This window comes from Rutilus rutilus, assembly GCF_951802725.1.
Source record: "Rutilus rutilus genome assembly, chromosome: 1".
Classification (NCBI taxonomy): Eukaryota; Metazoa; Chordata; class Actinopteri; order Cypriniformes; family Leuciscidae; genus Rutilus; species Rutilus rutilus.
Window position 1 is genome coordinate 27,216,315 of NC_140209.1, and position 22,358 is coordinate 27,238,672.

At 37.2% G+C, this 22,358-nt stretch overlaps 1 protein-coding gene across 2 annotated transcripts; it reads right to left on the reverse strand.

Moving 5' to 3' along the window:
* Positions 1-8,092: 8,092 nt before the first annotated feature.
* On the reverse strand, positions 8,093-21,349 carry hlfa (HLF transcription factor, PAR bZIP family member a). Of its 2 annotated transcripts, none has more exons than XM_084405234.1 (4): positions 21,028-21,349; positions 19,113-19,457; positions 11,380-11,594; positions 8,093-10,767 (listed from the first exon to the last, which is right to left on the reverse strand). In XM_084405234.1, exons 1-4 carry the CDS (start codon positions 21,140-21,142, stop codon positions 10,552-10,554), a joined length of 891 nt encoding a protein of 296 aa, XP_084261360.1. In that variant the 5' UTR covers positions 21,143-21,349; the 3' UTR covers positions 8,093-10,551. The 2 variants fall into 2 exon arrangements, with proteins under 2 accessions (XP_084261360.1, XP_084261359.1); XM_084405233.1 differs by having other exon boundaries at positions 8,093-10,770; positions 21,028-21,311.
* Positions 21,350-22,358: the final 1,009 nt, after the last annotated feature.

The window sequence follows — 22,358 nt, forward strand, 5'->3', positions numbered from 1 at the left end:
AATATGTTTTTTTGCATTGTGATATTTTACATCTCATTACTATAATCTTTTTTCTTCTTTTTTTTATCTATATATATTTTTATATATATAATTCCTGGTCATTGTCATTTGTCGTCTTTATTTTTTATATATATATATATATATATATATATATATATATATATATATATATATATATATACACACATGTATTGCATTATAGTCAATTGAATTTGGGGGGAAACGTGCTTAATTGTCACGAAACTGGCACTTTTCTTTCAATTCTTGGTTGTCGTCATTCGTCCTTTTTGTCATCTTTATTTTTAATTATTTTTATGTAAATTACTGTAATAGTTTCTCTCTCTCTCTCTCTCTCTCTCTCTCTCTATATATATGTATATAAAATTTGATCGATTTAAATTAAATAATATAATGGATAAATCTATTGCATTATAGTCGATTGAATTTGGGGGATAATGTGCTTAATTGTCATGAAACTTGTACAATTTTCCTTTAAAAAAAAAAAATCTTTGTAGTGAAATATGACTGTTTTTGGCAAGTTTGGTGAGGTTCGTTTATTAACCACACGAGAGATCGAGATATCGACAGATGATCTTCGTCCCATCATGCACATCACTACCTATATTCAGAGACTGGAGTGAGTTTCCGAGGATCATGGGAAATCGTGTTCTTCATCCCAAGGAGCCTCGTTGGTTTCTGACACTGTGAATGCGTTCAGCTGCGCTCTTTAGCAGTCACTGTTCAGTTGAAGCACTGATCTGTTGGGATTCAGGAATCGCTGCGATCCGCTGGGTGGAAACTCAGATGTTTTTTAAGTGCTAAACCCGGACGTCTGGATCGCAGCTATCTCGCATATTTAAGTGTTTTGCTCAACGGCTAAAGCTTTTGTTTTGTAATATTTTCACCAGACTACAACATAGTGTCGGCCCAGATCCGGCCCACATCCGGTACGGCCCAGATGTGGGCCGGATCTGGGCCGACACTATGTTGCAGTCTGGGGTCGGTAAACACGTGCTTACTCTTCTGGTGCGTTCACGTCATGTTGGAATATCCATAGTTGCTAGTTTCAGACTAGTACAAACCATTCATGTCTTTCGTTTTGTTTTTTAAATCTGGAAGTTTATGGATCTTCTCTTCACATTTTTCTTCATTTATTTCTCTTTTTTTTTTTTTGGCAGTAGCATAAACTTCATATTAGAGGTGAATTATTGTCCTCCTTGAAGTAGTTCTGACATGACGAGAACGCACCATGTCATGGTTATGATTTCGGGTGTTTGTGAGACGTGTTCGGACTGCAGAGAGAGTCGTTTTGACTGGCTCTTGTACTCTGGGACAGACTTTTGTAAAATCTTTCTACATCCTGTTTTGGCACATGATTCTGCACTGGCCTTTTCTCAAATCTTACTATGAAACCTCTTCTAAAGCTTCTGATGTCTTCATCTTACATCATTCTGGTGTTTTGGTGCTGGTGTTACTATAAAGACTAAATGTGTCCAATATTGAAGAAGTTTCTAAAGTGTTAATAAATGAAAGCAGTAACAGTAACTCTTGTGTTTGTGTTTTGTTTCATCCAAGTGTTTTTTTTTTTGTTTTTTTTTCATCCAAGTCCTTATTCCAAGTTTCACACATGACAAGATGAAGACTATAAAATGTTCGCTACTGTACTGTACTTTTCTTTTAAATGTATTATTTTGCTCAAGATTTGCTTTCAAATATATATTTCATGCAGGATATACATTTTAAAGAAATTACACTCACTCACAAATAATTACAAATAAACAAGTCACTCCCACACCCCTGTATGTTTTTATATCTTATATTAAAGGTACAAAATGTATAGAAGCTTGTTTCCACCACAGAATGGGGAAAAAAAAGGTAATACGAGTTTACATCTCGCAATTTTTATCTCAGAATTGCGTGATAAAGTCGCAATTGTGAGTTACAAAAAAACAAAAAAAGTCCGTCTTTTTTTCCCTTAGAATTGGACTTTATAAGTGAAAAAAACAATAATGAGAAAAGGTGTCAGAATTTCGAGATATAAACTCGCAATTGTGAGTTAACGTCGCAATTTTCTTTTAAAATGATTTTAAAATTTTGAATCCAAAACAGGATTTGAAATTGTGTTTTTATTACTCAACAGGTGAGTAGGTATTTTAACAGATAAACAGCCATATCTATCTAGCTCTCTAACAGAGTTCATTGTAAAGCATTATCTATTATGAAGATCATTTCATAATGGGTTGTTGTAGTGCTGTGCTGGAATTTATTTTCAAGGCAGTGCTGTCTCTATTAATGGGTAACGCTACAGTAACGTCTTCAGATAGTCCGCTTGAGATCCTCCATCTAAACTGGTTATATCTCTTAAGTCTAGTAGTGAATGTTTTATGAGCAGAATGATAACCATATTCATCCACACAGTCAAGCAGAGCCGAAGCACAACCAAAACAATGTTCATCTGCAAATTCATGCAGTTTTGTTTTTTAACCGCTAGAGGGCCAAAAGTTAAATAGAGTAACATAAGTAAACAACATTAAGACTTTTCAATTAGGCCTCATTTGTTAAAAACTAACAATGAGCAATACTTCCATCATTTAATAATATTCATTTTATTTATTCAACATTTACCAATTCATTTTTAAAATCACAATTTTACTGTTATCATTATTTAATGAACTGCAAACTAACATGAACGCATGAATTGTATTCACTCATAAAGGTGAATAAATGCTGAGAAAAATATTGTTCATGTTATATAATGCATTAATGTTGACTTCATTGTGAAGTTGAAAGAAATTAGGAAAGATCAAATTTAATTTCCCCCTTATTGATCATAAGTACCATCTACACACAAAGGCATTAATTAAAGAAATCTAAAGGCAAAAATGCATTAACCGTTTCCAAATTTTTTTTAAAAAAATTGTCATTATAATGAAATGTTTTGTTTTAAACATTGTTGTTTAAAAGTTGGAATTCTAAACTAAAACGTGTGTGTGTGTGTGTGTGTGTATACACTCACCTAAAGGATTATTAGGAACACCATACTAATACTGTGTTTGACCCCCTTTCGCCTTCAGAACTGCCTTAATTCTACGTGGCATTGATTCAACAAGGTGCTGAAAGCATTCTTTAGAAATGTTGGCCCATATTGATAGGATAGCATCTTGCAGTTGATGGAGATTTGTGGGATGCACATCCAGGGCACAAAGCTCCCGTTCCACCACATCCCAAAGATGCTCTATTGGGTTGAGATCTGGTGACTGTGGGGGCCATTTTAGTACAGTGAACTCATTGTCATGTTCAAGAAACCAATTTGAAATGATTCGAGCTTTGTGACATGGTGCATTATCCTGCTGGAAGTAGCCATCAGAGGATGGGTACATGGTGGTCATAAAGGGATGGACATGGTCAGAAACAATGCTCAGGTAGGCCGTGGCATTTAAAGGATGCCCAATTGGCACTAAGGGGCCTAAAGTGTGCCAAGAAAACATCCCCCACACCATTACACCACCACCACCAGCCTGCACAGTGGTAACAAGGCATGATGGATCCATGTTCTCATTCTGTTTACGCCAAATTCTGACTCATCAGACCAGGCAACATTTTTCCAATCTTCAACTGTACAATTTTGGTGAGCTCGTGCAAATTGTAGCCTCTTTTTCCTATTTGTAGTGGAGATGAGTGGTACCCGGTGGGGTCTTCTGCTGTTGTAGCCCATCCACCTCAAGGTTATGCGTGTTGTGGCTTCACAAATGCTTTGCTGCATACCTCGGTTGTAACGAGTGGTTATTTCAGTCAAAGTTGCTCTTCTATCAGCTTGAATCAGTCGGCCCATTCTCCTCTGACCTCTAGCATCAACAAGGCATTTTCGCCCACAGGACTGCCGTTTTCACACCATTCTTTGTAAACCCTAGAAATGGTTGTGCGTGAAAATCCCAGTAACTGAGCAGATTGTGAAATACTCAGACCGGCCCGTCTGGCACCAACAACCATGCCACGCTCAAAATTGCTTAAATCACCTTTCTTTCCCATTCTGACATTCAGTTTGGAGTTCAGGAGACTGTCTTGACCAGGACCACACCCCTAAATGCATTGAAGCAACTGCCATGTGATTGGTTGATTAGATAATTGCATTAATGAGAAATTGAACAGGTGTTGCTAATAATCCTTTAGGTGAGTGTATATATGTGTGTGTGTTTATGTGTGTGTGTATATATATATATATATATATATATATATATATATATATATATATATATATATGTGTATGTGTATATATATGTATATATGTATATGTGTGTATATATATAATAAAATCACATTTCATATGTGATCACATGTGATCATGAATTCACATTTCATCACATCACATATATTTTATATGAATATACAAAATATATATAAAATCACATTTCTACTGAATAACATGCACTGATGCATTGAATCATTTACAAAGTTTTAAGAAAGTCCATCAAAAAAAAAAAAAATATATATATATATATATTTTTTTTTTTTGATGGACTTTCTTAAAACTTTGTAAATGATTCAATGCATCAGTGCATGTTATTCAGTAGAAATGTGATTTTTAAATCAAAATGTAATAACTTGCTTCCTAACCCGGAATTGTCTAATTCTGCATTTTTGTTTTCTTGATGAATATGTACTTCCACTTGGAAACATCACATTACAGACATAGAACAGGTTATAGATGCTAAGTTAACATTAATGTTTAAGTAGATACAGGCTTTTTGAATTTCATTAAAGCATGGAACAAATAAGAGCTTCAAGGCCTCCCATTCAGACAAACTAAGAGTTATGAAAAAGACAGAAAAGCACATATGTTGAGAGAAAATTGAAGACTTTATTGGACACAGAGAGAGATAAGGGGTCAGAAGGTGGCAGCAGAGAGCAAAAGGTTTGGGTTTCTGCTTCCATTGCAATGACACACAAGATGAAACATCTCCAGCTTTGACATCTCTCTCAGGTGTTGCCTTCAATACGGCGGTTCCCTTGAGAATGTGTAAAGTAAGGGGTGGCATTTTCAGCGTGGGGAGCCCTTTCTGTGCGGGTCCAATCCGGTCCAAGAAATTTAAGCTTTAAAATGAGTGTGGAATCGTCTCAAGGCACTGGACTAAACAAGTTCAATATGGTTGTAGGTTCCTTTCATGACTGAGGTAGTGAATTTAGTGCCAGTCTGTTTCCCACAATCTCACTGATGTGTCCTTCTCCTTCCCTGTCCTTATGAGATTATGGACGCCAGAAAAGTATGAATACAAGATTATCTGCTTGTGCAATCTATTGCTAAACAGTCTAGACTGAGATGGCCAAGCGTTTGTATGTTTCTCTTTTCTAATGCTGCCTTCACATGCTATCGGAAATGTCCTACACTATTAAAGTTAGCTATTAAGGTTTCATGAAGAACCTTAAACATCCATGAAAACTTTCCACTGCACAAAAGGTTATTTCGTGGAAAAAGGTTCTTTAGATTATTAAATTGTTCTTCACACTAAGAAAAAAACATGGTTAGGCTATTTTAAGAACCCTTCACTGAAAGGTTCTCATGAAAACCCAACATGGTTCTTCAATGGCATTGCTACGAAGCACCCCTTTTGTAACCTTTTCATTTTTAAGAGTCCACTTCCCACATCTGAAGTGCCCTAGCTGCTCTGAAGTGATTTGTTGTCGGAAAGAAAATGAATCATGGAGACCAGGATTATGCCTATTTTTGGCGGAATTCATATTAAAGTCAAAAAATGTATTAAATGTATTTAATCAATATCCAATGGATTTTTAATAAAATAGCATCGATGACAAACATACATTTACAGTCCGCTTGCAGACGATTCTGAAGTTTGTAAAAGACATATAATATCAAATGATATGTCTTTTACAGAGCGAAAAAAGCATTATTTGACCGAAACCTGTATACGGTAAAAAAACGTTGGGTTGTTTTCTTTTTTAACCCATGTAAACATATTTTATACATATTAGGTCACTATGCTGGGTTATTTCCCCAAAAAACGTTGGGTCATTTTTGAACATCACTGGGTTATATTAGTAATTACCCAGCAGTTGGGTTAAATAGGGTTCTGCAGTGTATTTTGAATTTAATATGTACACAATTATGTATATTTAGCCTACTTTTGCTAGGCTATAGACTCCCCAATATTTAGTTTGTAATTTAAAAATGTTCTTGTGGAAAACAGATAGTCAATCTGTATTTGAAAACCAATAGTATATTTTATCTTTTAAAATAATGTTATGAATAAAAATAAACTCAAGTGTTGGGTTAGGCTAGGCTGGTAACCCAATTCATTGTGTTAAAATAACCCACAGTTGGGAAGGTGCTATGCTATACCCTATCAATCCATAGTTGGATTGTTATTTTTAAACCAACATTATTTAGTGTTAACATGACTGTGACGGCAAGAGAAAGCAATGCAAATGTTGTGGGTAAAGATGCGGTCACGGTTTACCGTTTCTCAGTGAAATCCCGCCATTGGAATCTGCTTGTTCTGGAGTTTCACGTGAGGGTGAAAAGGTTCCACGCGCAGATTTCACTCGCGTTCACGTTGGTCCCGACAACAAAAAGCGCTTGTTTTGTAAGTAAGTGACATGTCACATGGGTATCAATGACGTCACCTTTTTGTTGTGGCCGCCATCTTTAGGACCGTAGCGCCCGCGCCACCAACGTCTATGATTCCAGGGGAAATGGCAAACGTTAACGTCAAAGAAACGGGCTGTGCTAACGTTACTCCGACGAAAATCGCTCATCTCTCTGAACTCTGACAAAGAAAAGCAACGCTATTACAAGAAAATTTATATTTTGGGTTTTGATCCGTATTTACTTCCGAATCAAATACTGACCCCGCTGAAATCTGTCGTTAACTTGCCAAACATGTATTTTGGCGACATTTACATCTACCTCGTCCACAATCCTTCCTATACAGCGGGGAGTCCCTCAAGGCATACAAGAGCACTGAAGCCTACATGTATTTTAAATCAGGATGGGTGAATGATCCTCGAGTTTATCGTCTGGAGATGAAGAAACTTTTCTTATTTACAGGAAAGGTAAGATAGGCTATTTGTTTACTTAACTTTACTAGCTACTAGGGGTGTAACAATACCCTAATTTCACGATTCGATACATATCAGGAGGATACTAAACTCACAATACGATATTATTGCGATACTCCAAGTCAAGACATAATAAAAGGTTAAGAAAATGTTTTACTGTTGATTAAATGCTAAATTTGATATAACATGTGGGTGTAAATGAATAGGCTTGGACCATGGTGACACCAGAATAAATATATTCATGATTCTGAACCTGAAAATACAGAATTATTTTAGACGAATATGCTTGCACTCTTTCACTGACTAGATATATTTTAAAATAATGTAGGCCACTTTTTACTGGTAACATAATACTTATAACATAAGCATTATCAGGACCCACTAATATTCCCCCATTATTATACATTATATTCAACATAATATATTGTAGTTTAATGTAGTACTGACTCTGAAAACGTAAATTTTCTCACAGGGTAATTTTTATTTTGGGTGAACTATCCACGATACATGTTGCATTTTTGTATTGCGATATATTGTTACACCCCTATTAGCTACTCTACTAACTTGCTACGTGGTGCTAGCTAGGTGGCAAAGCTAGGTCGATGCTAGGATAATAATTAACAATTGCCAATGGAATTTCGTTTTTTAAAGCTGACCTTACGTTTGTTAGCGAAAACATAATGTAGAAAATAGCTAAGAGTCTTAGATAATGTTATATGTTGAACTTAAACATATTAAGTTATTATATATTATATTTCATATTAATATTATATTTCACTCGATTTAAGAGTTAATTCATGTCTAATTTCCGACTAGGACATCCTTATGGTAAATCTGATAACACATCAAGGCAGGATTATTTGGATTTTCAAGGTGGTCTAGGACTAAAACCATTTGACCTAATACTTTTCCCATCTAACAAGGAGAGGAACACATTGGTGAAATGCTGAAAACTCGGCGGGGCCTTCCTCTTGCCCTCAGGGAGGCGTTTTCACGGGGCATTATTCACGAGAAGCGGTTTGGCTTAATCCTGGATTTATTTAAGTTTTGTACATTTGGACACAGTCTACACAGGGCTTTATACATGTGTCTCACATCTGCATTTATACCACACACACAAAATAAGAAACAAACAGACATGAAAAAATAAAGGGAAATTAAAAGAAACAAAGAAAGTGCCGTTTCTGCCCTCAATCGATCCTCAACTATATGCACATCTGAATTTTGGCCTAAACTGGGGCAGACGGGGACTTTTACTGTCGACAATGAAGTCACCAGCAGGAACAGCAATCAAACCTGACCTGAGATCAGTCGTCTCGGGTTTAAACCCCGCGTCATCTATTAGAACTGATCTCGCACCAGAAAAAAGTTCTACAGGACACATGCCTTACAAAAACCTGGTACGCTCCAGAATTAACTTCTACTTTCACATACTGTGCACATACACACTATATACCGCAGAAATAGTAGTATAGTCCGAACGTACCCAGCTACTCCATTGACAAGACTTTAATAACATTCAACCCAGGCAAAAGCTGCCGCACTAAACATTCATTATCAACACTCTGCTTTGCAAAAGACTCAATTGTGTAGACTAGAAAGCGTAGCCTTTAGACTTCCATTCAAAGAACCAATAGCAATGCTGCAGATGCTGTGTGTAATGAAACTCCATTACAGTTATACTGAGGAATTGCAGCTTCCTTCTATAGGAAAAAAAAAAAACTACTGATGTACTTTCTGTACAATATACATATATATAACCTTTATTGTTGCTGCGAGTTCTGGTGTGAGGTCCGGCTGCTAGCGTTCCCTGAGACAGAATACTAAAGGCTATCTGAAAAAACGAGGGTGCAGAAGGTTTGTAATGCCCAGAATCGAGGACATAATCGCGGGTTTCGCTTTTCCTCCCTGTTATATACTTCATAATATATCAAAACACTATTTTAATTAGCTCTGAATAATAGATAGATAGATACGCTATTATATATTTCTCTTGTACTACTCTGGATTGGTTGTGCCTTGAAAATATCCAAACAGTATTATATAGGAAAAATACTGTACAAAAAAAAAAAAAAGCAACTTATAGAATCGTTTTCATGTATATTTATATATATATATAAACATTAAAACTCTGTTTTATCAATAAATCTGTGTGCTGTATCTTTTGGTCTGCAGTAAACAAACTGATTGGGTTTTAACCACAGTATTTGAGACAACACCGTCCTGCTTATCGAACGCCTCTTCAAACACATTCATTACAGTCATACAGCCGACAGACACGCAAAAGCTACAAAAGAAACAAAAGTCACTACAAATATTTGTTTGTACTGATTTGAAAACAAAAATTCTAAAACATGCTCTTGGTAAAAAAAAAAAAAAAAAATTATGATAAAAAAAAGAGAGAGAATAAACGTCCATAAAAAAAAAGAAAAAAAAAAGACCCATTTACAGTTAGCTTGAAGCCGCAACTCTGAAACAATAGTCATGCTGAAATATCCAATAAAACAATAAGGGAAAAGTACTATACAGTCATAACAATAAGAACAGCTATAACAATTGTAGTAATTAACAGCTGAAAAAAAAAAAAAAATTCCATAAATATATCAGGCAGATTATAGTGTAGGTAGAAACATTGCACCAGATCAGATTGTGAAACACGCATTAGTGCAGGGAGTTAGAGAGCGAGAGAGAGAGAGAGAGACAAATTATGGATTCAGCATTTTTGGAGGGAAAGTTTCTGCACTACAGCAACGTTATGAGACGTACATGATGGCGCTATGAAACAGGCTTTGCAGAAACTTTTACAGCTTACACTTCATGTGTTTCGCCCTCTGAAGAGATTCAGGCTTATTGCTCCATGCACAATGCAGGAAAGACGAAAAAAAAAAAAAAACTACGCTGGTGTTGGTTTAAAAAGTAATGATGAAAATAAAACAGACAAAACACAAAGAACAAACATCATGTTCTGACACTAGCTAGTGTTATTACACACACTTTTACAGAACGAAAGGTGTCGGTGCGTTACAGCTATTCAACTAAAATACAATAATATACACAGAAATAAGCTCGAGCAACAGGAAGTGGGCGGAGCCTCCGGGAAGAGGGGGATGGACCGAGCGGATGATTGACAGACAGGAGGGGGCGAGAAGCGAGGAAAACATTTAGCAGTCCGTGTTTGAAACGTTCCAGAGAAACCACGTAGAATCGTTTCCAAAACAAACGATCCGTCGTTGATGAAGGAATAAATGGACGAGCAAACAAATGAAAGGAAAGAGAGAGAAGTGAGTTTGAGAGGAGAAAGACAGACACCGAAACACAAATGATAAACACATAAACTCAAATACCGAGAGAGAAAAGAAAAGAGACACGTGAAAAATTAGAGAAGAATTTGGCGCCTCTTAAAGGGGCACGCTGAAGTTCCTGGAGGGGCGGGGCTTTGTGGATGTGGGCGGGGCTTGTGTGGAGGTGGGGCGGGGCTCACAGAGGACCGTGTCGCGCCTCGTATTTGGCCAGAACGTTCTTACAGCGGCCGAGTTCCTTCCTCAGGTCGGCCACCTCCTGTCGCAGCGCCGCGTTCTCCTTCTCCAGGAATCCCGCGCGGATCGCGATCTGGTTCTCCTTCAGCCGGCGAGCGTCCCGGGACCGTTTGGCCGCGAAATTGTTCTTTCTACGCCGTGCCCAGTATTTGTCATCCTGCTCGTGGACGGAGAGACAAACAAATCAGAAAAACATAATTATTCTACCTGGTGGGTGGGTTACACTTTAATATGTCGTGTATTATATTATTATATTGAACTGACTGCTCAAGAAAAACAATTGTTTACAAAAAAGAAAAGAAAAACATCATTATTTTCACAATTCCGTTTGGATTTTTTTTTTTTTTATCGGTTAAAATAAATGATTAAATCGAAATACATTTCAAACATAAACTGTTTAGTTTTTTAGGAGTTTTTTTTTTTTGTCAGTCTTTGAGATATTTATGTATAATAACATTTGACCACAGAGAGTCACATGACTCATAACTGGCTTTCTGATTGGCTACAGTCATATATATGTACATTTAACAAATTAAAATTAGGAAAATAAAAGAATGGGTCAAGGGTTAAACATGTAAAAATAATAACAGAATAGTTAAAAATGAAGTGGGTTTTTCAAATAATAATAACATAAATACAAAATAAAGCAACAATAGCAATAATTATTATTATTATTATATTTTATGTTATATTTTGTTCCACAACTATTTGGAGAAAGACATAATAATAGTAATGATCCTCATTTGTGGTTTAATATTAGTGTTTTTACCTTCATATCATCAGGAATGAAGACCTTGCGCGCCTTCTTGATCATGGGCTGTGGCTTCAGCTCCTCTGCGCTGAACTTGCGCTTGCGAGGGTCGAAGATCTCCTGTCCCGGGACGCTGGAGAGGGCGAGGTCAGCGGGGTCCGGCTCGTATCCGGTCGGAACCTGGATGGAGTCGGGATCTATCGGACTGGGTGTGTCACGGGAAGAGGGGAGAACTGAAGGCCAGAGAGAGAAGAAGAGAGAAGATTACTCTTTTCACTCCCTTTAAATTACCATTTCAAGCATAGCTTTAATTATTATATTATCCAACATTAATACATTATATTGTGCTTATCAGACCAAAGACACATTTATTTAAAAAGGAAAGTAGGATCAAATTTATTTTCATGTTGATTTAGTGTGAATATGCACTACCAGTTTCTGGCCACTAGGGGCCACATGAACCCACCTTATAGCCACACATATCAAAATATTAATAATTTAATAACCATACTAATCAATTAAAAAATATAATATAAAAATGAAATTATTATATATATATGGTTTTATATTATATAATATAAAGCAATATTTCTCATATTATATAACTGTATTTGCATTGATGCAGTAAAAGCGACTGTGTGATTGATTTACGAAAAGACGTCAAACCCGAGCAAGATAGAAGGGTGTGTGTGTGTGTGTGTGTGTTTCTCTTCATTAGTGAAGGATTAGATGATCAGATTAAACTTTTGACTGATTTAAGGGTCATTAAACAAGAGCTGGCGTACGGCCACACACGCAATCACTACACAACACAACACTGCCTGAATCACACAACTGCAATACACCATTCAACTACGTCAACACACAACCCGCTTCCCCATTAATATGAGGACTGAGTTACTGTACAGAACCACACAGCAGGGGTCAAAGGTCAAGTTTGTTTGCTAAGGGAGGTTTCGTCATGACCTAAGATTGCCTGTGTGTGTGTGAGATATACATTTATGTGTGTCTGTGTGTGTAGGTGGAGCTGTGCTGACCAATCACAGGCCAGTGTCCGACTGGTGGGCGGAGTTTGAGGACAGCAGTGCGCTATAATGAAGCTGTGACATAATGACAGTATATGTGAGTGAGTGAGTGACAGAGTGAGTGAGTCCTGCTCTGCTGGTGAGTGTGACCGTCCCATGAACCCTGGCCTTCACTTCCTTAAACACACACACACACAGACACACACACTCAGGGAAGGGAGGCGTCTGCGCTCGGGGAAGGAAAAAGACGCCCTAACTGGCTCTATTTTAACCAGAGATATCAGAGATAATATCTGAGAGGCTCAACTGCCGATGTCAGATAAAGCGCCTATAAGAGGAGAACGAGCCGTGAGAGAGAGAAACACACATCAGAGATAAAACAAGCCACACGACAAACCAAAAAATGCCTGAATGTCACTGCATTTGACAAAGAAGTGCTGTTTATCGTAAAGAAAGATCTCAAGCAAACTAATGTGACTTAACGACGCAACCCGAGTTTCTACATTTACAAGAAACACACTAAAACATATAAAACTGTGATGTAATTGAAAGAAGTCAAATTCATATGAATGCATATCTGCTGTAAGTGTAATTTTTAAAAATAGCTAAATTATTCACTTTCATGTTCATGTTTCATGTTACACATGTATGGAATATTTACAAAAATATTAATTCTATTAAAATCCGTTGTTTGAAATGCCACTAACATTCTATATTTCATAGAAAACTGTTATAAAACTGATGCATATTTGCAATTTCAAAGTGCAGTTTATAATAATAAATTCTTTTTTTTTCTTTCTAAATTCACTTACATGTTCACATACTGTATATAAAATATTTACAAAAACATATATTTTTTTAAATCATTATCTGAAATGCCACTTAACGTTTATTTCATAAAAAAACTTCTTTTGAGTTCAACGTTTTAAAGAACATATTTCTAGATTATTACATTTAAATTGATCTACAGAATTTAATATAGTAAATAATTTATCATTTATTAGTCATACATATTAAACATTAATATAAACCAATATTGTTTATTATAGTTGTTGTTGTTAATAAACATAACAATAATAAACAGTAATATTAATGAATATATATATATATATATATATATATATATATATATATATATATATATATATATATATATGAAGAGTTCAGATGCTCTATATATTGCTCTCATATATTATCTCTGTTATATATATATATATGAAGAGTTCAGATGCTCTATATATTGCTCTCATATATTATCTCTGTTATATATATATATATGAAGAGTTCAGATGCTCTATATATTGCTCTCATATATTATCTCTGTTATATATATATATATGAAGAGTTCAGATGCAAAAGCCTCTAAGTGCCATCTGAAATTTTCTTCTAGAATGATCTTGATGAGCTTGATAAAAATGATCATTCTAGATGAAAATTTCAGATGGCACTTAGAGGCTTTTGCATCTGAACTCTTCATATATATATATATATATATATATATATATATATAACAGAGATAATATATGAGAGGCTCAACTGCCGCTGTGAGACTCAGATAAAGGCCGGCTGAAGGGATTTAGCGCTAGGAAAAGCTTTCCATTGGCTATATTTGAGCGACTGTGTGCATCTCTGCTCTTCCTTGTACCAGGAATTGACCCGAGCTGGAATCCTGATCTTTCCTGAAATCATAAAATCCCCCTGAAGCCTCCAGCAGAGACGAATGGCGTTGGGAAGCCTGCTTTATTTGAGTGAATCTGTTTGTTAGCACAGTTCGATCATGGAAACTGAACTGGTCCAAAAGTTCACCAAGCATATTCAAATTCACAGCACACAGGGAACATAATACCTTTGCTTAAATTTGTTTATATGCAATTGAAGTTTCTTGCAAAAAAAAACAAATGGATACTTTGAATGGCCATTAAAGTGGTGCAGTTACAACATCTACCAGCAGGGGCTGAACCAGGAAGATTTTTTTAATTTTTTTGCCATTAATACGTTTATCCAGCAAGGATGTATTAAATTGATCAAAAGTGACAGTAAAGACATTTTAATGTTACAAAAGATTTCTATCTCAAATAAACGCTGATCTTTCTGAATCCTGAAAATGTATCACAGTTTCCACAAATTATGAAGCAACAACTGGTTTTCACCATTTCTAATAATCAGAAATGTTTCTTGAGCATCAAATCCTCATATCAGAATGATTTCAGAAGGATCATGTGACACTGAAGACTGGAGTAATGATGCTTAAAATTCAGCTTTGATCACAGGAAGAAATTATAGTTTAACACATATTCACATAGAAAACAGCTATTTTAAATTCTAATAATATTTCACAATATTACTGTTTTTACTGTATTTTTGATCAAATAAATGTAGCCTTGGTGAGCAGAAGAGACTTCTTTCACAAATCTTACAGACTCCAAACTCTTGAACAGTGTGTAAACTAACCAGCCAAAGCGTGACTGCTTCGAATTAATCACTCAAAAGAAATGATTCATTACATTAGAACATCTCGTTAATCATAGAGCCAGTGAGCCCAGAACCAGCACGCTTAATCATAAACCACGAACCCAATAAAACCAGATTCAGAACACGCCAATGGCACCGATCGTCACAGCGCTGGTTTATGACCGATTCAGATCTATGTCAGGCTATGATTTCCTCAACGCTGAAGAATAACCCTTTACCCTTCCTTGTTTCGCTCTGCCAACTCACGCACATCGAGAGCGAAGTCCACTGATCACAGGCGTTTGAACTGACAGACACTTACAGTGCAATTAAATTGGAATTAAATTCATATAAATGCATTTAACTGCGTGTGGAATAAGAGTGTACCAGATGTGGGCCGGATCTGGGCCGACACTCTGTTGCTGTCTGGGTTTGAATTAATGGCATTTCATTTTTTCACTAAATTATTCTTTTACAAGTTCATTCACACACACACATAAACACACACACACGGAATATTTACAAAAACATTATCGTCAAAAATCATTATTTATAAATGCCACTTACAAAAAAATATTTAATTTATAGGCCCTACATGTAATTATATTTAACTTTGTTTTTATGGACCAGAGGAAAAACAAATAATTTCCCATAAATTGATATAAATATTATAATACTATATATATATAAAATACATATTTATGTATGTTCTAACAATATTTGTATTTAAAATATTTAATATTAATATTGGCAAAATCAAAAAAAGATTTGATGGCTCTTAATTTGACAGTACTGACCTCTATGTAGGAAAGGTACTCTACATATCAGAGAATTTATTATTTAGTGTTGAATTGCGTTGTGTTCAAATTAAAATTCAACTAAAGGAGCCAATTCTAAAATGAAAGGGAACACTTTATTTTAAGGTGCCATAGGTACAAGTTACTACATGCACTTAAAACTATAGTAATAACAGTAAATGATGCACAATTACAAGTAACTAATCCTTAACCAAACCCTATTAGCTAACTTAAGTACATGTATTAATTAATATTGCTCAGTACTTATTTGAGTAAGTACAATGTAACTACGTCACCTCAAAATAAAGTGTAACCGAATTCAATTCTGCATTTTGCTCGACCATGCAAAAACAACAGCACAGCGACTCTGCGGCCAGTCAGTGTGAACGAGGCTCAAAACACACACACTTTGCTGTGAAAACCGTGTAATATCTCTGCATGCATGTTAGTGTGTGATATGTGTGGTTTGTGACGCTTTATTTGCAGCGCTGGTGTCGTTCACCGAGAGCCACACGTGAATCAGGCACGACTCAGGCAATGTGAGAAGAACAGACTGTGCTTCAGAGACAGACGGACAGGGGGCGTGGCCTCGGGAGATGGGCGGGGGCTGATGGGGCGTGGTTTCGTGTGAGAGGGGCGGGGCCTGCTGAGTGGCAGGTGGCCTTGACAATCTCTCTCTCTCTCTTTTCATCACACGCGGCAGCATGTGTTCATCACATGGCAGCGCGCACACACACAGCGCACACACACTGCTCTGACTTCACGTGAGCCGAAATGTGCAGAGCAGAGCCTGAACCGCTCGTCTAGACTGAGGCACATGGGAACGCACATGCAGAAATGTAAACAAGCACTGAAGACACACACACACACACACAGTGAAGTTCATCACATCGACACAGATCTCGTGAAGATTGTGACGGTCACACTTGGCTGAGGGTTTACACACGAGGACTGTGAGCTGATCTGGAATGCTAAACGAAACCTGTAAACGGATCTTTACAGAGAGATGTCTAATAAAACCTGTCACAGGGTTGCTGGACTGACACTTCACTTTTATTCCCTTCAAGTGGCTATAAAGTCTCCAGCTCTCATAAATCCTGACAGCTCGGTTTTGCATTACACACACAACTTCTCTCGGATGCAACATGTACAAAACAGCAAAAATGTCAAAAAGAATATGGTATTATACTACATTGTATTATATATATATATATATATATAACCATTATGATTTTGCACTTATTTTTAAGATAATTAAGTACATTTAATTATTAAGCACAGTCTTACAGTAATGCAAAAAATCAATGCACAGATTCAATACTAAAGTTGTTTTTGTAAATTATTTATACACCTTTTCATTTTAATTGGAATTAAAAACATAATTGTATTAAAGTAATTTTCACTGTGATGCAGCCATGAGAATTTAAGATGAAAATGTGCTAAATCGTGATCATTTCTCTATGCAAAATATGATTATTTGTTCCCATCAGGGGTCAAATGGGCTGTGTTTTGTGTGATTTTACACACATAATCTACATGTATATATGTAGGAGTGAACTGGGTGTGTTTGTTTAGTGTGTCAATAGGATGAATGTGTCTCTATAGGGTTTCCACATAAACACACGTCATTTAACGCTCTACATTTTCATCGCGTCGAAAGGCGTAACGCATGTCTTTGGGGATTTGTTTGTCTAATTTCACACGGCAGGTTCTGGCGCTGTGAAAGCGTGTGAAAGTGTGTGAAGTGCCTGTGAAAAGTCACTGTCTCGTGAAGGAATGATTGATTTATTGTGACGTCTGACTCTGACGGCCCTCGGGCCCCTCAAGTTTGGGCAGATGAGCCGTTCCTTTATAGTTTGAATAACAAAATGTATTATTTTTGGTAAGACTTTACAGTAAGGTCCCATTAGTTAATACATTAACTCAGGCCCTGTTAACACCTGGTATTAAGATGTGTTTTGGTGGATCGGATCACAAGTGGACGACACTAAACACAGGTGTAAACGGAGTCTAAAACACTTTGAGCTTGTCCACTTTCCACCACTTCCAGAGGTAGTGGAAAACACATTCAACCGGAGTGCTTTCATAGTGTAAACGCTCATGTGGTCGAATGTGTTTGAAACACTGTCTACTCTCCGTCTACTGACCGAATGAGTAAACATTATGGGAAACGCTCTAGCCAGACGGGATTTAAACTGTCGGCTGGAGACCCAAGTTTGGTTTGAAGACGAGAAACGTACCAAGCACAATGTTCTCTCATCATTCCTGATTTCTAACACACACTCACTCAGAGCAGAAATGAAACCTAATGTTCTCCGTAGGTTTTTCCGTCGTGTTCATATGTAAATTGTGGGAGTTTATTTTGTCCATTAGATGGAAAGATCTGAAAAGTCCACACATTCACCCGCTCATACACCCTCCCCTGGAAGACATCAGGACAGAAGTGGGTGAAAGTGGACAAAAGAGACGGATTAAAACACCAGGTGTAAACGGGAATGTGTCTGCCTCGTCCACTTGTGATCCGGTCGACCAAAACACACCTTAATACCAGGTGTAAACAGAGCCTGAGATTTACTAACAATGAGAATTTTTATTAATCTTTGTTAATGTTAGGTAATAAGTTCATTGTTAGTCAGCTCATGTCCCTTAAATAATATTTACAGATACGTTTGATTTTAATAATGTATTAATGAATGCTTTAGAAGGATTTTTCATTGTTACAGTAGTTCTTGTTAACTAATGAAACCTTACTGTAAAGTGTTTTTTCCCCATCTTTTTTAATGCTTTTTAGATGCCTGTCGCTGTATAATGCAACACTGCATCAGCACGAACTGTCTATGGGGTTTGTTGCAAAAATGTCACAATCATAATAACAGGCCTCAATAGAGTCAGTATCAGAGATGCATTTATGTCTTCTGTACGCATGAGTGTGAAATTCCTCAAGCAAAAAAGAAACAGGGAAAGTCAGCAGAGATGCCTATGATGCACAAAACCACCTGACAACATGGACTTCAACCGAACACACACTGTAGCAAAGTCCAAGGAATCTCTCACTTCTACGACCCCTGTCGTTCGGCCGGAGCTTGAGTTTTGGGTAATTATACGTTAGTGAATCTTTAAAGGGCTCCACTGATATCTTCAGAGCGACAGAATCCAAAAGTAGTGCAGAAGCCATTGAACTTTACATTGATGATTAACCAACGAAACATGCAGATGATGATGATGATGATAAACTCAACATAATCTCTTAAAGATAAAGGCTCTTTATTGTCATCCATGGAACCTCTGCATTCCACAAAAGGTTCTTTAGAGTTGAATGTTCTTTTAGGAACTGTTCGCTGAAACCTGTTCATCGGGGAACCAAAAGTGGTTCTTCTGTGGCATGGCTGCGAACACACCCTTTTGGATCCTCTACGTTTAAGAGTGTATGTGAAGAGAGGTGTCAGTGAGTTAGTGGTGTGTGTGATCGGGACAGTACCTGCTCTGCTGGGACTCTGGAGGCAGTTCTGGGCCCCGATCCCGGAGTGAACGGAGGTGGTGGCCCGGTTGCTGAGGTCCACCACTGAGGGAGTTGGCGGGGTGGAAGGAGGCTGTGGTGGCAGGGGCTGCTGGGAAGGCTGGTTCTGCTCGCTCTGAGAGTTGGCGGGAATATTGTTCTCCAGCAGAAACTCCTCTAAATCCATGTACTCCAGCTGGAAGTTGTCTCCATCGTACGGCAGGGTCTTGTCCCACAGCGTCGGCCCCAGGAAGGCGGACTGGGGGGTGTTTAGACCGTTTCCATCCTCTTCCAACTTCTTTTCCTTCTCTTTCTCTTTCCCGAACCCTGGAGGAACAAGATGGAGGCATTATTGTCGACGTTCAAACACACACACACACACACACAAATAAAATACTGTCATCTTTTAAGCACATTTATGTTTCATTTAACAAAAGCGGATGAGGAATACTAGGCCTGTCACGATCGGGAATATTCTGCTGACAATTAATCATCATATAATATAATATAACAACTAATGATTGTGATTAATGATCTAATTCAGTTTTGTTCATGTCACTTACAGTGTAAGTCAAATTCCATTTTTTTACTCTAAATTGTATATAATATAATAATACAAATTATAATCAAATAGGCCCATTTAATTTATTTTAAATATAATATAACATACATAACATAATATAATATAGTCTGATTAAATCCACAAAACTTAATTTCGAAGGAAGACCTTTATCTATTGTTGTATACTTTGCAATAGTGTTTGTTTGTTTGTTGTTATATTCTTTAGCAGAATGTGATTGAAATTTAAACTACACAGTTATTGCAGTTATCTCAAATAATTGCGATTAGATCGAATAACCACATACCAAAATGATGTGATTAATCAATAATCGCCACAGGCCTAAGTGAATACAACTCAAGCTAAGAAAGCAGCATATATTATATATATATATATATATATATATATATATATATATTTATATATTTTTTTTTTTACAAATTTTTCTTTTATAATATCTTAACAAAATGCAGTTCCAAAGCATCTTAAAAGTGGTCCACACCACATATTGCACTTTATTCAGGATCATACAACTTTTCATCTTAATTTTGACAGTTTGTTTCTTTTTAGTCATGTCATGCTCAGTTGTGCCAGTCACTTGCACTGGAAAAGAGTGGCCGCTTTCCAGCATTTCTCATTAAGCACTCCAGGGAACAAACAAAGTACAGTTTTGCAATGACATGAGGGGGGAACTAATTAAACAAAAATGCACCCAAATCAACATAGTTTAGTGTGCAAACTGAAAAAGGCATGCAAATGCTATTTCATGCGAATGCACGTAATCCTTAGGTGCAACCAAAGATAAAAACAACCTTTTATTTATACTTTAAATATGTGATAAGGACTGATGAAGCACAAACACAACCAGAGGTGGCTCACTGGCGCCCTCTAAAGGGAAATATGAGAAAAGAAATCATCTCCATTGCGTGCGAACTTCATCTATCCGCATAAAGTCGGTAGTGGTTCAGTATACTCTATTTATTCCTCTTCTATGTGAGCAAATGTTGTAACATAAGCAAATTTTAAACACATACCATCATGCATTTCGGTTAAATTCACCGCGCAATGGATTTATGTTTGCGCGTAAAATGATTGCAATGCAATATAAATATCAATAAACAAACTTCCAGCCCAAAATCATATCAGAATTCAAAGCGATTATTCATGACAGGCATGCATGCATGGGTAGGTACTGGTAACGGTGTGAAAACACAGTGACAGACGCGCTTTTAAGCGTAGATTATAAGGAAAGCAAAGCGCGCACCGCGCCTGACAAACATCAGCTGGTGCAGAACTAGCTTTAAACCCCCAGAAAGCAACATCTATCCATCTTTATACCTTCATCGTGATGAAAGGGGAGTTTCATGGGGTTCTCCAGCAGGGATTTCAGGACGCCGTGAGCCGGAGGTAGGAAAGTTGGGTTCATAGGAAGAGGTCGAGACATCTTCTCCATGGCGTAAAGGAAAGAACAATCTTCCTGAATAAGTGAAATAATAAAAAAAGTGTACTTTATAAAAATAAAACTCTGCAGTAGGGTACGGGAATAGAGTCCTCAGCCCGTGCGCGGCACCGATGAGCGGCGGCTGGTCTCGCGCGTCCGTGAGTTCGTCAGGCTGGAGCGCAAAAGCGCAACTGATTCGCTATTCCATGTGCGAAGACTGACGTCCGTGACGTCAATGAACAGGGCAAGCTGCTGAATAAAGCCCTGGCCAATGAGAGCGCTATGGGCATGGCCCTCCTCCCTCCCTCCATCTCTCATCATTGTCTCGATACATTGTTGCACGTTCACGATTACATTATTTTTTGGGTTTCAACAATGTTACTTTGTAACCACTGCAGTGTATTCATCTTTTTTTTTTTTTTTATCTAATAAAAAAAGATAATTAAAGTGTGAGAGGAAGTATGAAAAAACATAGAAGGGTACTATCTAATAGATATGTTGGAAATATTGGAGAGTCTAAAATGTAACCCAACTGGCTTTTAACCCAATGCATTGGGTAAAAATAACCCACAGTTGGGAAGGTGCTATACCACCCCATGGTTGGTTATTAAGTGAGTGCCAATGATGCCTTACAACGCTGCCTACTTAGGCACCTCACTGGATGAACTTTGTTGAACAATAGTTACATTTACAAAGATATATGTAAAAAACTTATGATATGAACAAAATACATTTGGATTCGACTGTAGCTGCTGGGACTGAAATTATTGGTTTGATAAACCCTCCCGCATTCCACACTTCTCTAAACACAAAATCAATTTCTTGGAATGGCCAATGTTCAGTGACTACACAGTAACAGCCACTGCTAGTGACCAGCAGTCAGCAGAACAAGAGCGCGCCCCCGTCCGATTGGTTGGGTGTTGCGTGCGCGGAACTCAACGTCCAATCACAGTGAGTCTGGTGAGAAATGCGGTGAGTTAAGGAACAAGTGAGCATCGCTCAGCCCTCGGCTGGAACTGACCTAGTTTTGTCCAATAGCAGCAGCCAGTCGGTAATTCCGGTGAGATCAGTACGGGCCACGGCACATTGAATGTCATGTGTTCGTGATCCCTGTAGAGTGAGACTGTGAAAATAACTCCAGCTCTGTCTTCATGTCAGCACATTCACAGTCATGAACATATCAGATCAAACATGATCAAAATCATAAAACAGTTTTGCTCGACTATTG

Excerpts from the sequence above, each read along its gene's own strand:
- hlfa (XM_084405233.1), bottom strand. The coding sequence starts at position 21,142 with ATGGAGAAGATGTCTCGACCTCTTCCTATGAACCCAACTTTCCTACCT. Across the intron at positions 11,595-19,112 it reads CCAGAGTCCCAGCAGAGCAG|TTCTCCCCTCTTCCCGTGAC; the intron begins GTACTGTCCCGA and ends TCTGGCCTTCAG. Across the intron at positions 10,771-11,379 it reads TCATTCCTGATGATATGAAG|CAGGATGACAAATACTGGGC; the intron begins GTAAAAACACTA and ends TCCGTCCACGAG.